Genomic DNA, 14,783 nt, shown 5'->3' with positions numbered 1-14,783 from the left:
GGACAAATCACTGTCCATTTCATGAACATGTCCAGTTCAGCCAGGCTCACCTTACTGGACAACCAGCTAAATATGAGCCAGCAGGGTGCAGCAGCAGCCAAAAAAGCCAACGCAATCCTAAGGTGTGTTAACAGAGGGATAAAATCAAGATCAAGGGAGGTATTAATTCCACTCTATAAAGTCTTAGTAAGACCACACCTAGAGTACTGCATCCAGTTTTGGTCCCTACACTATAAAAAAGATGTTGAGACTCTAGAAAGAGTGCAGAGAAGAGCAACCAGGATGATGAGGGGACTGGAGGCTAAAACATATGAAGAACGGTTACAGGAACTGGGCCTGGCTAGTCTAGTGAAGAGAAGGAGCAGGGGGGACATGATAGCAGTCTTCCAATATTTGAGGGGCTGTCACAGAGAGGAAGCGGTCAAGCTATTTTCCAAAGCACCTGAAGGCCAGGCAAGGAACAATGGATGGAAACTGATCAAGAAGAGATTCAACCTGGAAATAAGGAGAAGAGTGAGAACAATCAACTGATAGAGCAGAAGTTGCCTTCAGAAGTTGTGGAAGCTTCATCATTGGAAACTTTCAAGAAGAGACTGTCAGAAATGGTGTAGAGTCTGTTTCGGTGGGGGTGAGATTGGATTAGATGACCTCCAAGGTCCCTTCCAACTCTGTTCATCTGTATCTGTATTTTGGACAATGAAAACTAGTTCAGCCAGCATCACCTCTTTCTTATTTAGTGACCAACATCACTTCCTAGGAGTATTTGGATATGATGATTGCTAACTGTGGGATACTGTTCTTCCTGAACCACCAACTTGGCTACATATATACAGTATTCAGCTTTGTTCGGGTATTTTCCCACATCATTATAGTTGTGCTTTTAAAGTTGTAGCAACGTTTCGGCAGAATCTCATCTGCCATCATCAGGCTGAAACGGCTGTGAAAGTCTGACTCACAGATGAACACAATACAGAAGCCTGATGATGGCAGATGAGATTCTGCCAAAACGTTGCTACAACTTTAAAAGCACAGCTATAATGACGTGGGAAAATACCCAAACAAAGCTGAATACCATACATGTAAGTACCCGCGAAAACTTTAGATAGATAGATAGATAGATAGATAGATAGATAGATAGATAGATAGATATAGATATAGATATAGATATAGATATAGATATAGATATAGATTTTAAGCAAAAGCAAGGAAGTTTTCTGAGGATGCAAAGGAAGAAGGCATGCAAAGGGTGAAGCTCAAGATGACAGGATGGGCGAGGTAATGGGAAGTAAACAATGTGGTCCAGGAGTAAGAAGAAGCATGAGGACAGGAAAAGACCAGGACACAAAGCCCAAACCAAAATATACAGCACATTAAAAACAACATTCTTTATGTAACAAAACTGGATTTTCAAAAGCCTGTCTCTTTCCTCTCCATTTCCAAATATAAATAAACAGAAGAGGTTACTGAAGTCAAACAAAGCAAATACATCGGACCCTCCATACATCAACCTATATTGTTTTCGCTGCTTGTTTACAATTGTAAAAATCCAGGTTCTATCAAAGAGGGCTGAAAAAGAGAAAACATCCCACCTTAGTTGTCATGGCATTTTAAGTCAATGGAAGGCAATCTTTATATGATCAGTCAAAAACCACCTTTGTTTTTTATAGAATAGAATAGAATAGAATAGAATAGAATAGAATAGAATAGAATAGAATAGAACAGAATAGAATAGAATAGAATAGAATAGAACAGAAATTAGAATAGAATAGAATTCTTTACTGGCCAAGTGTGGTTGGACACACAAGGAATTTGTCTTTGGTGGAATATGCTCTCCATATACATAAAGAAAAAATGATATATATTCATCAAGAATCATAAGATAAAACACTTACTGATAGACATAGGATACTAATAAGCAATCAAATCATACTAAGAAACAATAAAAACCATATAAGTTTTAAAGATACAAGCAACACGGTTATAGTCGTAAGTGGGAAGAGATAGGTACTAGTAAGGATGAGAAGAAGAATAGTAGTATAGTCTTAGTAGTTAATTTGACGGTGTTGTGGGAATTATTTGTTTAGCGGAGTGATGGCATGTGGGGAAAAACTGTCTTTGTGTCTAGTTGTACAGTGCCCTATAAGCGTCATTTTGAGGGTAGAAGTTGAAACAATTTATGTCTGGGATGTGAGGGGTCTGTAGATATTTTCACAGCTCTCTTTTTGACTCGTGCAGTATCCAGGTCCTTGATTGAAGGCAGGTTGGTAGTAATTGTTTTTTCTGCAGTCCTAATTATCCTCTGAAGTCTGTGTCTGTCCTGTTGGGTTGCAGAACCAAACCAGACAGTTATAGAGGTGCAGAGGACAGACTCAATCATTCCTCTGTAGAACCGGATCAGCAGCTCCTTGGCAGTTTGAGCTTCCTGAGTTGGCGCAGAAAGAACATTCTTTGTTGTGCTTTTTTGATGACGTTTTTGATGATGGGGATGTTTTTGATTTTTTGATGACATCTAAGGACCCCAAAGGTTATGATGGCTATTTTGGGTGATACCATCAGAGAAAGAGGAACAAAAAAAAATGTGGATGACCAGCCTTGATCATCCCACATGAAGCCTTGAGTGAAACCATCAAGTTCTCTTGACTTCTCAAAGTCTCAAAATATTATCAGACATTAATCCTCTTGTGTCAGAACTACATTTTACAAACTTGTAAAAGTTTACAAAAAATTGCTTTATTTAAGATGGCTGCAGACTTTTGGGGGGTTTTCCAACCTGTGTCTATGGGCACAGGGTTTTTTGACACTTGTCTACCAGACTAAGGGCTCTTCTGTACTTCAGCCCAAGCTGCTACTCTTCTCTACTGTTCCAGGGCTGTTGTTCATGAAGTCAATTTAAACTCAAGCCTAGATTGCAGTGGTTTAGCTATTTGTATTTAATTCAGATTAAGGTCACTACAACCTATACTGATCATTCCCCTTCTTCTTGACCTTCCCATGCAGGGAAGGCAGACCTCACTACAGATTAACAGGGACTTTGTAGATCATCTAGTCCAACTCCACCGCCCAAACAGACCCTGCACCATTTCTGACAGGTGGCAGCCCAGTCTTTTCTTGAAAGCCTCCAGGGATGAAGCTCCCACAACTTCCGAAGGCAACTTCTGTTCCATGGGTTGATTGTTCTCACTGACAGAAAGTTTCTCCTTATTTCCAAGTTGAATCTCTCCTTGTTCAGTTTCCATCCATTATTCCTTGTCTGGCCTTCAGGTACCTTGGGAAACAGCTTCACCCCTTCCTCTCTGTGGCAGACCCTCAAATACTAGAACACTGCTCTCATGTCTCCCCTGGTCCTTCTCTTCCCTAGACTAGCCATGCCCAGTTCCTGAAACCGTTCTTCGTATGTTTCAGTCTTCAATCCCCTAATCATCCTGGTTGCTCTTCTCTGCCCTCTTTCTAGAGTCTCGACATCTTTTTAATAGTGTGGGGGCCAAAACTGAATGCACTACTCTAGGTGTGGTCTTACTAAGGCTTTATTAGACTGGTATTAGTACCTCCCTTGATCTTGATTGTATTCCTCTGTTAATGCAATTTAGGATTGCATTGTCTTTTTTGGCTGCCACTGTACACTGCTGGCTCATATTTAGCTGGCTCACACTAGCTGGCTACTGGGTCATAGTTAGATCAATGGGGGCGGGGGGGAGAAAGCCTTTCCCCAATTCAGAACATAACAGCCCCTTGCACTTAACTATTGTATAGGACAGTGACCAGCTATTGGAAGGCTGATCCAATGTTGTAGCCAATCAAAGTTTAGAGTAAGTGAGTGAAAAGTAAATAGACTAGAACAGGGGTCACCAACCTTTTGGACCTCAGGGACCACCAAACTCACAATTTTAAATCCAGCAGACCAAGAGACCCTGGGAAAATTCCAAAAAAAGTCTGCAGGAAAATTCTCCACCCCATTTTCCTACCAATCAATCACACTTTATTTGGGATCGCAGGATAGGTGTCCAGCTCCATTTTGGAGGGGGGGGGGAGAGAGACTTTTGGCTTCATGCAAGGACAGCACCAGAAGCAGCAGAAGTCTTTCTTTCTCTCCCCCAAACTCCGCCAGAAATGAGTCTTTGCTGGCGCAGCCTCTTGGAGCCTTGCAGGGTCCCAAAGACTCATTTCTGGTGGAGTTTGGGGGAAGAGAAAGAAAGACTTCTGCTGCTTTCCTTGTGTGCAGAGAAAGAAGCAGCCCGGTGGCCAGGCCAGGGGTGTGGGCCGCGTGGGGCAAGTTCCCCCCCCCCCTAGGCCCTTTCCCCCCTCCCCTCACTACCTTGTGTTGTTTGCAATGTAAACGACACAAGCCTTGTGTTCCCGCGCAGCCTGGATTAATTGCTTTGTGGGGGATGCTTTGCGGGTGACATTTCTCTGCAGACCACCAAAATTTTCTCATGGACTTCCCCAGCCCGCTGGTTGGCGACCACTGGACTAGACTGTCTAAAGTGGAATGAAAAGCAAATAGAACCAACATTCACATAACCCTGAAAGGGGATCAAAATGGAAAATGTGAGCTGGGAATGGAGTTGCAATAGATTAGGAGAGGAAGGTGGTGGGATTGTTAACTTGCACATTCTAGAAATGGTCTCACCTGTATATCTCTTAAATGTGCTTTACCTTTTTGATAAGTAGGCTCCTACAAATGTAACTCTTCTTGGCACATGATGCTTTAGGAACAATCTCTCTAATCTTAATAGAGAATGCGATGCCACTTTCCCTCCAGTTTATTAGCAATTGGCAGCAATGTAGTTTTTTTAAAAAAAGTGGAACAAGATCTTACCGTTTACCACCAGATGAAATGTGTGTTTCTCACACTGCTGGTTAATGGGATTGGTCAGCACAACGGTGTAATTCCCAGCATCTTTTTCACTCATTTCAGTAATAATTAAAGAGTAACCAAGTTTCACCGTACGATTTGCAACAATGGCTTCTCCGTTTTTATACCTGCAAAACACAGTTGATCCCGTGGCTTGAAAGATGAAGAAGCAAACAGAGAAAACAATCGAACCACCTTCTACTTCCTACATTTTCAGTACACTGCAGCAAGAGAATCTAATTTTGCCTGCAAAATAGTCCTAAGATTAGGACAGAGTTGCGAGAAAAGTTTATCTGTCTGCAATTCTCAGTGTTCAGTGCTAAATAGGGATTTTCATTTGTTTGAAAAGAAAAATCCAAAAGAAAATGGAAGCAGTTAATCACTAAGCATATACTTTTAGCAAGTAACATCACCATAATAACAAAAGCATAACCCTTTATTTTGGGTTATGCTTTCTTCCGCTGTTCACAAAGAAATCAGAAACCCAACATTTTCTTTTAGAACTTCAGTGTTTCTATGTGATTGGACATTGTAAAATGTATACAGAAAGGGAGAGAAGCAAAAGAAGAATAAGATTTGCTCAGGTTCTTACCATTTTGCCTCTGGGAGGGGATACGCTTTGAATAATACAGGCACTTTAGCTGGTTCTCTGAGAATTGTCTCCACCACAAGTGGCATTTTGCCCAAAAAGAGAAAAGGCTTTTCTATCAAAAAATTTAATAAGATAATCATTTAAAACAATGGACAGTACAGTTTGTAATATTAATACTATAATGGATACTGTTACCCTTAGTAAGAAATGCAGTTGTCAAATTGCTTATTGACTTTAGAAACCAAAATCAGACTTTTAACTACTCAAAGCAATCAACTTTTATTTATTTATTTTCACTCATCCTATAGTAAAAAAAAACAAAAAACACCACTGAATTGACCAACATGGAAGGACTCAAATATCCCGCCAAGACATAGTTTATGGAACAAGCCACAGTAGCAATAAGGAATAAGCCATGTTTCTTGCTAAACTAAGACCCAGCAGTTTAACCAGCATAAGTCCGAACCCATCCACCACACACAAAGGCTGTCAATCAAGGTCATCCTAGTGGTGAGTGAGTGACATGTCCCCTCCAGGGATGGGCTTCAAAAATGTTAACTGCCTGGTTGCTGAGTGGCTATGGGCGTGGCCTAATCGGCCTCCTGCGCCACAACAGAGGGGCGTTTTCGCCCTCCCCGGGCTCCAGAGGCTCTCTGGAAGCTAGAAACGGGCCCGTTTCCAGCCTTCCCGAACTTCCAGGAGGCCCGATTTTCACCCTCTCCAAGCCTCTGTGTGCACCCTGCACTTACCTGAATCCAAAATGGACTGCGTGGGGACTTCTGGGAGAGAAGGGGTGGGGTGGGCGGGGCCAGCAAGGAGTGGGATTTGGGGGTTCTCTGAACTGCACAGAATCTTAGCCGGGGCTCTCCCGAACCCTTGCGAACCTCCCCCCCCCAGCAGCCCCTCCCAAAATCTAATTCAAGATTTAAACCATAACATTTTTTTCAAGACTTTGTGGACTCCCTGTGATGACAGGGAGGCCACGGACTCCCAGGGCGGCCACGGGCCACGGATTGAGAAATCACTGGCTTATAGGATTCATCCTGAAGATGAACAGACCTTGGACTCAAGCTGTTTGCCTTGATTTTGAGGACAATTCATTTCATGGTTTCTCCCAGGAGCTCTCAGTTTAGAACCATAAAGTCCAAGCCCACCATGAATTAAGGCTTACCGTGAACAATGACATTAATTTTGTGTTTTCTTGCCATCTGGCTGCTGGTGGCTGTACAACTGTACAGACCCCCATCGCTTAAAGTCACGTGTTCGATAGTGAGGGTGCTCACAAACTTCTTCATTTCACTGCCCAAGGCTGTCATCCCTTCCTTGAACATAGCATTCATTTTCTGCAATAGAGTTCAAAGGCATTTTACTCAGCATTATCCTTTCAGCTGTAGACTGGGCTGGTTCAGGAGATAGCATTACAATCTGTCATGGCCCGCCAGCTGCCAGTGGAGCTGGTGGCACACTCAGACGATGAGGAGGTTGGAGAGCAACTTAGGCTAGTCCTGGAGTCTGGGAAAGGCTCTGATGGATGCTGTGCATAGGAAGCAGAGAAAGGGCCAGAGCCGTCTGGCATTCATCAGCTGCCTTCGGAGTTGGAGATAAGTGGGGAAGAAGAACAGTTGGAGCCTGTTCCAGATGCGCGTATGCACAGAGCTGTCAGGACAGGAGAACAACTAAGGAACAGGGGCCAATTCAGGAAGAAAGGCACACATGGACGTTCAATGGCCCCTCCCTGGGGAATAAATAGAAGCAAAAGAGGAGTGGTGGTTGTAGGAGACAATTAATTCATATTTCTTTTGAAAGATTTGCTTATCAGAGTTCGTGCCTCACAGAGATTCCTTGCCAGGTATTTAATTTACAGGTTTGCCCGACTGGAAGCTCTCGACCTGGCAACTATCCAAGGACTGATAAGGTCTGTTCTTGTAATTAACCCTTGGAAGGATTATTGCTGGGACTTTTCTGTGTGTGAATGCCATGAATTCACCGTAACTAAATAAAGAGGGGGTTTTCGGGACAAGGAGTCTGTTTCTTGGTTCTGCTAAGGCTGGGTCAGAACACAATCAAAGATCCAACCTTTTGTACATGTATGCACAAAAGGGCAAGACTCATTCACAATGCTGTGTCCAAAATCTTGCAGGCTTTGACCCACAAACCTAAAGATCTCCCTGCCTAATGGTTAAAATTGATAATTAGACCAGAAGGAAGAAAACAGGGATTATACATTTATCAGCATTAAGTTTCTGATTCCTGGGACAGACTCAGCTGATGTAAACACTGGAGTAGACAGCAATAGCAATAGCACTTAGATTTACTATACCACTTCACAGTGCTTTTACAGCCCTCTCTAAGCGGTTTACAGAGTCAGCCTATAGCCCACAGCAATCTGGGTCCTCGTTTTATTAACTTCAGAAGGATGGAAAGCTGACTCAACCTTGAGCCTGGTGAGATTTGAAGTGCCAAATTGCAGGCAGCCGGCAGGCAACAGAAGTAGCCTGCAGTACTGCATTCTAACCACTGCGCTGCTGTGGCTCAAGATGAACATTACTCCTGTTAAAAATGGCACCAATGAGATTGGCAAAGATGTATCCCAATATGAATCCAAGATGTTGGAAATGTAAATAGAGCCAGGGTATTTTTCTTCCACATGTGGTGGCTATGCGCCAAAGCCAAAAAATATGGAGTTGGTTGCAAGAAATAATGAAGTGGCAAATAAAGTTCAAACCTAAACTGTTCTTTTTAGGAATAATTAAGGGGAAATGTAGTAAAAAGACCAAATACATGATACTACACATAATGACAGCGGCAAGGATTGCATTCGCACAATGTTGGAAGCAAGATAATAAACCGCTGGAGGAATTAATAATCCAAAAGATATTAGAATGCGTTGAGATGGATAAACTCACTCTAGAGCTAAAAGGGAAAGAAGAGTCGGAGTACTACACGGTCTGGGATAATTGGTATGAATGGTTGAATAGTAGGAATAAGAATAGTACAGATAAGAAAAATTATATAAATGTATCTAATTGAATATAAATGTATGGAGATTTGTATATGTAACAACAGTGCCATAGTGTTGTTAAAGATGAGAATGAGATATGTCAATGTGAAAAAGCATAATAAAAATAAATAAAAAATAAAAAATGGCACCAGATTGGAATGAGCCATTTAGCAATTGCTCATGTGGTTCTGACCTATGAATTTCCTTTCTTTGTCATTGCACCAAAGTTGCACCAAGCAGGAACTCTATGCAGGGGTTAATGCTTTTTTGCCTGCAACTCAGTGGTGCTATAGAGGTTAAGAGGAGTCCAATCAACTTGCCCTTTGAACATGCCCTCCAACCTCTAATGGACATTCTTGGGTAAAACAGAACACAAAAAAATAAATGTATGATTTATAGTTTTGATTATTTGTCACGGTAGAATAAAGAAAGAAGAGAGAGTTAACTTGTACCCATAGAATAGGAGGTAAAATTATAATTGGCCTTGTAACTTCCATCAAGATTGGAAGTTGCTTCACTGTATCGTTCTTTTCTACCTTTCTTTTACTTTTTTTTCTTTCTTGAACTTTCAGCTTTTTCATTCTTTTTCTTTCTTAATAGGGCAAGGGTCTTCAAACTTGGCCAGTTTAAGACTTGTGGACTTCAACTCCCAGAATTCCTGAGCTGACATGACTGCAGGAGGAATTCTGGGAGTTGAAGTCCACAAGTCTTAAAGCTGTCAAGTTTGAAGACCCCTGTATAGGGATTTGCATTAGTTTTTAATCTTCTTTTTTTAAAAAAAAAAACTTTAATAAAAAATAGCTACATAACAAGAACGAGCTTCCCAATGTTCCACAGGCAACCACACCCCAGATTTATTTTCCTTGCTTAGCCCTTCCATCTCAGGACTCTCAAAACCTCTTCCATTTTTTGTTTTCTCTCTTCTTCTTTCTCACTGGCATCATATAAGTTTTGTGTATACCAGTTGTCTCCAGGAAACATGTGGGAATTGCTATCTGTTTCCTCAGCGCGTGCAAGGACAACGGCCTTCTGGTAGTTGTTTGTAACACGAGGCGAGGGACAAGGTCGAAATGTTGCCACTTCTTACCCAGAATTGTAGCAAACTTAAACTTTACAGCTTTGTATTCTCATATGGTATTTTGTGTGATGTAATGAGTTTGTAACAACACACTAACAAAAATTGCAAACGTTAACAAAGATTGCTTCTAATAAAAGAGGGTGTCAGAGCCTGCCCTGGGCTCTCATCCCGATTTGGCTTCAAGACGACTACCTCAGTGTCTTCATTCATGAGAGACCACCATAACTGGTGACCCCGACGTGATCATCTGCGAGGTGGTACGCTTTGGACCATCCATACTCATCGGCTGGCATAGCCTTGGTATACCTCATCCCTGATTCGATCGCAGGCGATCGCCGTGGATCCCTCGTGAGTATGGGTGGAGGATTCTCTCGGGACCAGAAATTGCACATTGAGGAACTAAGAGAATCAACCAAACGAATTTTTTTCCTTTTTAAAAGAGGGGCTCTCTTGAAAAACCCCTCAGTAAAGCCTCTTTAGACACTTCCGAAATGATGGCTGCAGCTATCACCAGAGGTAAAAACCATCTGGTAATTGTTACAATTGTGGGAAGCCTGGTCATTTTAAATCACAATGTCAAGCCCGGCGGGGGCAGCAAAGCCCTCCGCCAGCAGAGATGCTTGACAGTAGAGGGGCCGGCAGCTAGCCCCTCTCCCAAGGCTGCCCATACCATCCACTGTGTATGAATTATCAATGACAGAAGATGTGTTCATATCCTTTCCCCCATCTCTGTCAGCACACAGCTTCCTCCTTCTGCCTCCTTCTTCTCCGATAAAGCTGCTCTACAATCTCACCCTCATGCCCTTCTCAAAGGAATCTCTGTGGTTCCCGATCTGCTCTATCCTTCCTCAAAACTCTCAGCCTCTCTCTTTTTTTTAACAAACTTTGTTAATTTTTAAAGACATGCAGAACATGGATACACAGAAACACAAAACATAAAAGCATAAAAATCTCTTTCTGAAAGTTGCTTAGTCCCAGGTCAAAACTCTTGGTACAGACACAGATTCAGATTCGTGTTCATTTTGCATACCATTGGCATTTTGCATACCATTGGCATTTTGCATACCATTGGCATCTTATTGGCATTTTCAATTTTCTACATAGCTTCTCCTCTCTTTTGAATTTTCTCGGTTTTATTTTGTTAATCTCCTCTCAATTCGAATCATAGTTTGTTATTCTTTGTTCTATTTCCAGCTATCCATTTATCTTTCTTCTTTGAAGAAAAACTTCTCCTGTGCACTGAATGGAGTGTGATGCCTTTAACTCTTTCCCCTATATTTGTAATACTTAATATAGAACACATAATTTGCACTGGGATTCTATCTGGTGCATTCTGAAATTGTGCAGTATTGTTATTCATTAGTGTTGATGTTCATTTGTGTCTTGAACATTTGGTGCATTGCTTTTCAGTTAAACCACATCACATATTATAGATCATTATTTCATTGCAGTGTTCCCCCTTCTCCTACTTCAGATCTTTCATTTCACAAAAGGTTTCGCTGGGATAACATAGTCTAATCATTGATGTTGACAATCATTTATGTCTTGAACATTTTACCCTTTCGGTTAGATATCATGCCTTTGTGGGAACACTTATGCTTTCCGGGATTGTTCCCCCACACATCCCATGTCTTAAGTCATTGTTTCATTACAGTACTCCTTTTCTTGGCAAAGGTTTCACTAGATTATACTGAGTGTTTTGTCACATTTTGAATTGCATGTTGTTTCCAGTTTTCTATGGTTATTTCTGGATGCAGGTGTAGAAGTGCGGTCTTGTGTGCCTTTCTGAAATCCTTTTTTCAGTGGAATTTGTCTATTATCTCTGGAGAACTTTTGCTTAAGGCCTCTCATCTCTTCCTTTCTCCCTTGCTTCTCCTTGTAAAATATTGGAAAAGAGTGCCTAGGACACCTTTCCTTCTTGCTTTTCTTTTTTAAATTTTGATATACAAGTTTCAGTCCATCCACACGTGATGCCATTGTGTAGACATCCTCGTACAATTACAACAATATTTAGGGGCTATTAATTGACCCGTCCCTATTTTGGCATCACTACACACATGCTCAGCCCCTGTTTGAGGTGTTAAAGGAGGAACCACTCCAGGAGATAAAATTACCATTACAGATCATCAATTAAAAATCACCCAGGACATATAGCACATTATGCAGAAAAGGTGGGTCAACCGATGTCACAACAATGCTCCTATTTCCTTAATCTTGCTCAATACACCCCCTCCTTACCTACTGCTGTATTAACCCAAAAGTCTCAGCACACTAGCAACCTCCTTATCTTAGAATGGATACATCTTCCTCAACACTCCTAAAAATCTCTTAGTCTGTTAAAACTGGTTGTTGAAAATGCAAATGAGGATTGAAAGAGGATTCTGCAGCCTCTATCTTCCCGAGGTGGGGCTTCCTCTCGGACTATCTAAAGGCTTGCAGAATCGTGGGAACTGAGGACCATGATTGTTTGTTGCAAGTAGGTGGATGGGTCAAGCAGGGTTGAAGAAGGAAAGAGGAAATCAGGATTTGCAGTCATGATAGGAGCAGGGGAGGTCATAAAAGGGCTCCCTCCCTTCCTTCATGGTCTGCGCAGAAATGTGAGTTGTTAGGATTGGAAATCTGAGGAAAAGAGAAAGATGAGTTGGGAAACTGAGAAGGAGTGAAGGTGGTTTCTGTGAATGCAAAGTATGTTTGAAAGTAAACAAGAAAGTAGCAAGGAAAAAGAAATGGGAGGGCGACCCCTGATGGGCTGGCCTTTCCAGAGAACACAGATTGATTTCATCAAGTACTAACTCCATACGCATAAAATGTTTTCAACTACTGCCTATCCTTCACTTCAGTCTCTGTCTCTAAAAATCTTCTCTCTCTTTTTGTTACATTGCAACACCTTGTTGCACAGCACCAGCACCCGCTCTTTGTAGCACACATTTGCAGCCACCAACCCTTCCCAGGAATTCTCCAGGAAGGCAATGATATGGCTGATGCGGCAGCTGCAACCGCAGACAGCGCCATCTCTTGCATGATTCTTTCACAACAAACACCCTGGGACAGTCATAGTTATTTTCATCAAAACAAAAAAGCCTTGGCCAGACAGTTTAAATTCAAATTTAAAAATGTCACAGGGTTGCCAGGACTCCAGAATGCATTGAATGTTTGCTTGTTTACTCTTAACTTCCTCAATGAGTCCGGATCCCCCCATGCACAGCAGCATCACGTCATTTCGCTTCCTCGCCTCATCCTGAACCCAGACCAACGGTATCAGCTTCCAGATCCTCAGTGGAAAGGTCCTGCTGAACTTATAACCTGGGGATGAGGGTACGCTGACAACAACAACACCATCTGGGTCCTGGACGACACGTAAGGCCTTTTCTACCCAAACCAGCCTTGTCTACATCAGCATCATGAAGCTGCCCACTGCATTCATCATTTGCTTCCTGGGTTTCCACATCGTTCCTGCCAATACGACAGCCACCCCATCCTCCTGCGATGCCTGCATCAAAACTACTCGCAGCGAACGAAGACCCAGTCCACCCTGATCTATCATACTTTGAAGCCTGAATGCAACTCCATGACAGTCTCCCCTTGTTTGCATAACAACACCCAATATGCACGATGCTACACCAAACAAGGTATCCAATGCTACGAACCAAAGGCTGTGGGGCCCATCACCGCCTCACTGTATGTCTATGCCTACAAAGGAGGATCCATCTCTGACCTTGCCTCAATGTTCTCAACCAGTCAAGCAAAAAATGGGTACATTGCCCATAATGTCACTCGGGGTTACCAACACTTCTGTGTGTTTTGATGCTTGTTTTGCCATCAACAAAGGCCAAGGTCCTAACGACACTGCAGGAGTCACCTGCGGCTCACACAGCTGGCAAAGATCTTATCTACAGGAAAGGAAATATCTATTCCAAAAGGTGTCCGGGACTAACGTGGGGGCCACCACTGTTTACAACTACTGATACACCCCACCTATTGACTCTGCTCAAGTAAGAGGCCCTCAAAATATTAATATCACTGTTAAATCAAGCTCTACTTCATGTACCACTGACAAATGTAATCCTATTTGCTTGTACACTCACTTACCTGAAACAAGGGGGTACCATACCCCCACATATATATGCTCAATAGAATTATAAGGTTGCAAGCTGTATTAGAAATTATAACCAATGAAACTGCTCTTGCTTTGAAAACATTAGCTAAAGAAAGTGCATTGTCTAGAACATATATCATGCAAAATCGTTTGGCGTTAGATTATCTTCTTGCCAAAGAAGGAAGAGTGTGTGGAAAATTTAATCTTAGTAATTGTTGTATTGAAATAGATGATAGTGGAAAAGTTATTCAACAAATTACTGATAGAATGATCAAGATTGCACATGTACCTGTACAAACATGGAATGGTCCTGATTTTAGAGACATGTTTGGATCTTGGTTCCCAAAATTACCTGATTTGCAAGCTATTGTAGCGCTTATTGGTATGATTGCTGCAGGATGTATTATATTGCCTTGTGTATTACCTATCTTTGTACGCACTATTTCTAACAGTTTATCCCTTTTGGCTGAGAAAAAAGCCACTGCACAGGTAATGGCTCTCTGGAATCAACAAATAACTAACACATATGAACCACTGCCATCCGAAGATGAAATGGGAGAGCCAACCTGTGATGACCCAGACGAGGACAAGATGTTTGTGATGGACGAAGAAGTCACGAACGCCATGGATAACATCAGCATACACAGCACTCTTGCCTACACGCGCCTAACAAAGGCTGCTGTTAGAACTAAAACACTCCCTGTCTTTAAAAAAAGAAAAACAGAGGAGATGTGGGAATTGCTATCTGTTTCCTCGCTCGCGTGCAAGGACAACGGGCCTTCTGGTAGTTGTTTGTAACACGAGGCGAGGACAAGGTCGAAATGTTGCCACTTCTTACCCAGAATTGTAGCAAACTTAAACTTTACAGCTTTGTATTCTCATATGGTATTTTGTGTGATGTAATGAGTTTGTAACAACACACTAACAAAAAATTGCAAACGTTAACAAAGATTGCTTCTAATAAAAGAGGGTGTCAGAGCCTGCCCTGGGCTCTCATCCCGATTTGGCTTCAAGACGACTACCTCAGTGTCTTCATTCATGAGAGACCACCATAAAACAGAGAGGAGAGATAGAAGAGAATCAAATCTTGGTCCAGCTCCTAACTGACTCTCAGTGGTCCAGCTCAACCGCACGACACGGCCCTCAGCAAATCCCTCTTGGATT

At 42.1% G+C, this 14,783-nt stretch overlaps 1 protein-coding gene across 2 annotated transcripts in view; it reads right to left on the bottom strand.

Annotated features, from left to right (window-relative positions):
- Positions 1-14,783, bottom strand: part of KDR (kinase insert domain receptor) — an 84,807-nt gene that overhangs the window by 38,666 nt on the left and 31,358 nt on the right. For both annotated transcript variants that reach the window (XM_087963513.1, XM_087963512.1), the window contains exons 7-9: positions 6,616-6,787; positions 5,445-5,556; positions 4,817-4,980 (exon numbers count right to left, since the gene is read on the bottom strand). In XM_087963513.1, coding sequence (XP_087819639.1) covers positions 4,817-4,980; positions 5,445-5,556; positions 6,616-6,787 — 448 coding nt within the window. The remainder of the gene's footprint in view (positions 1-4,816; positions 4,981-5,444; positions 5,557-6,615; positions 6,788-14,783) is intronic.

Source organism: Notechis scutatus, chromosome 4 (genome assembly GCF_049901735.1).
Source record: "Notechis scutatus isolate UNSWTSFEM ecotype Mainland chromosome 4, rNotScu1.2, whole genome shotgun sequence".
NCBI classification, from domain to species: domain Eukaryota; kingdom Metazoa; phylum Chordata; class Lepidosauria; order Squamata; family Elapidae; genus Notechis; species Notechis scutatus.
The sequence above is the reverse complement of the archived record's forward strand: the minus strand, read 5'-3'. Positions and strand labels throughout refer to the sequence as shown.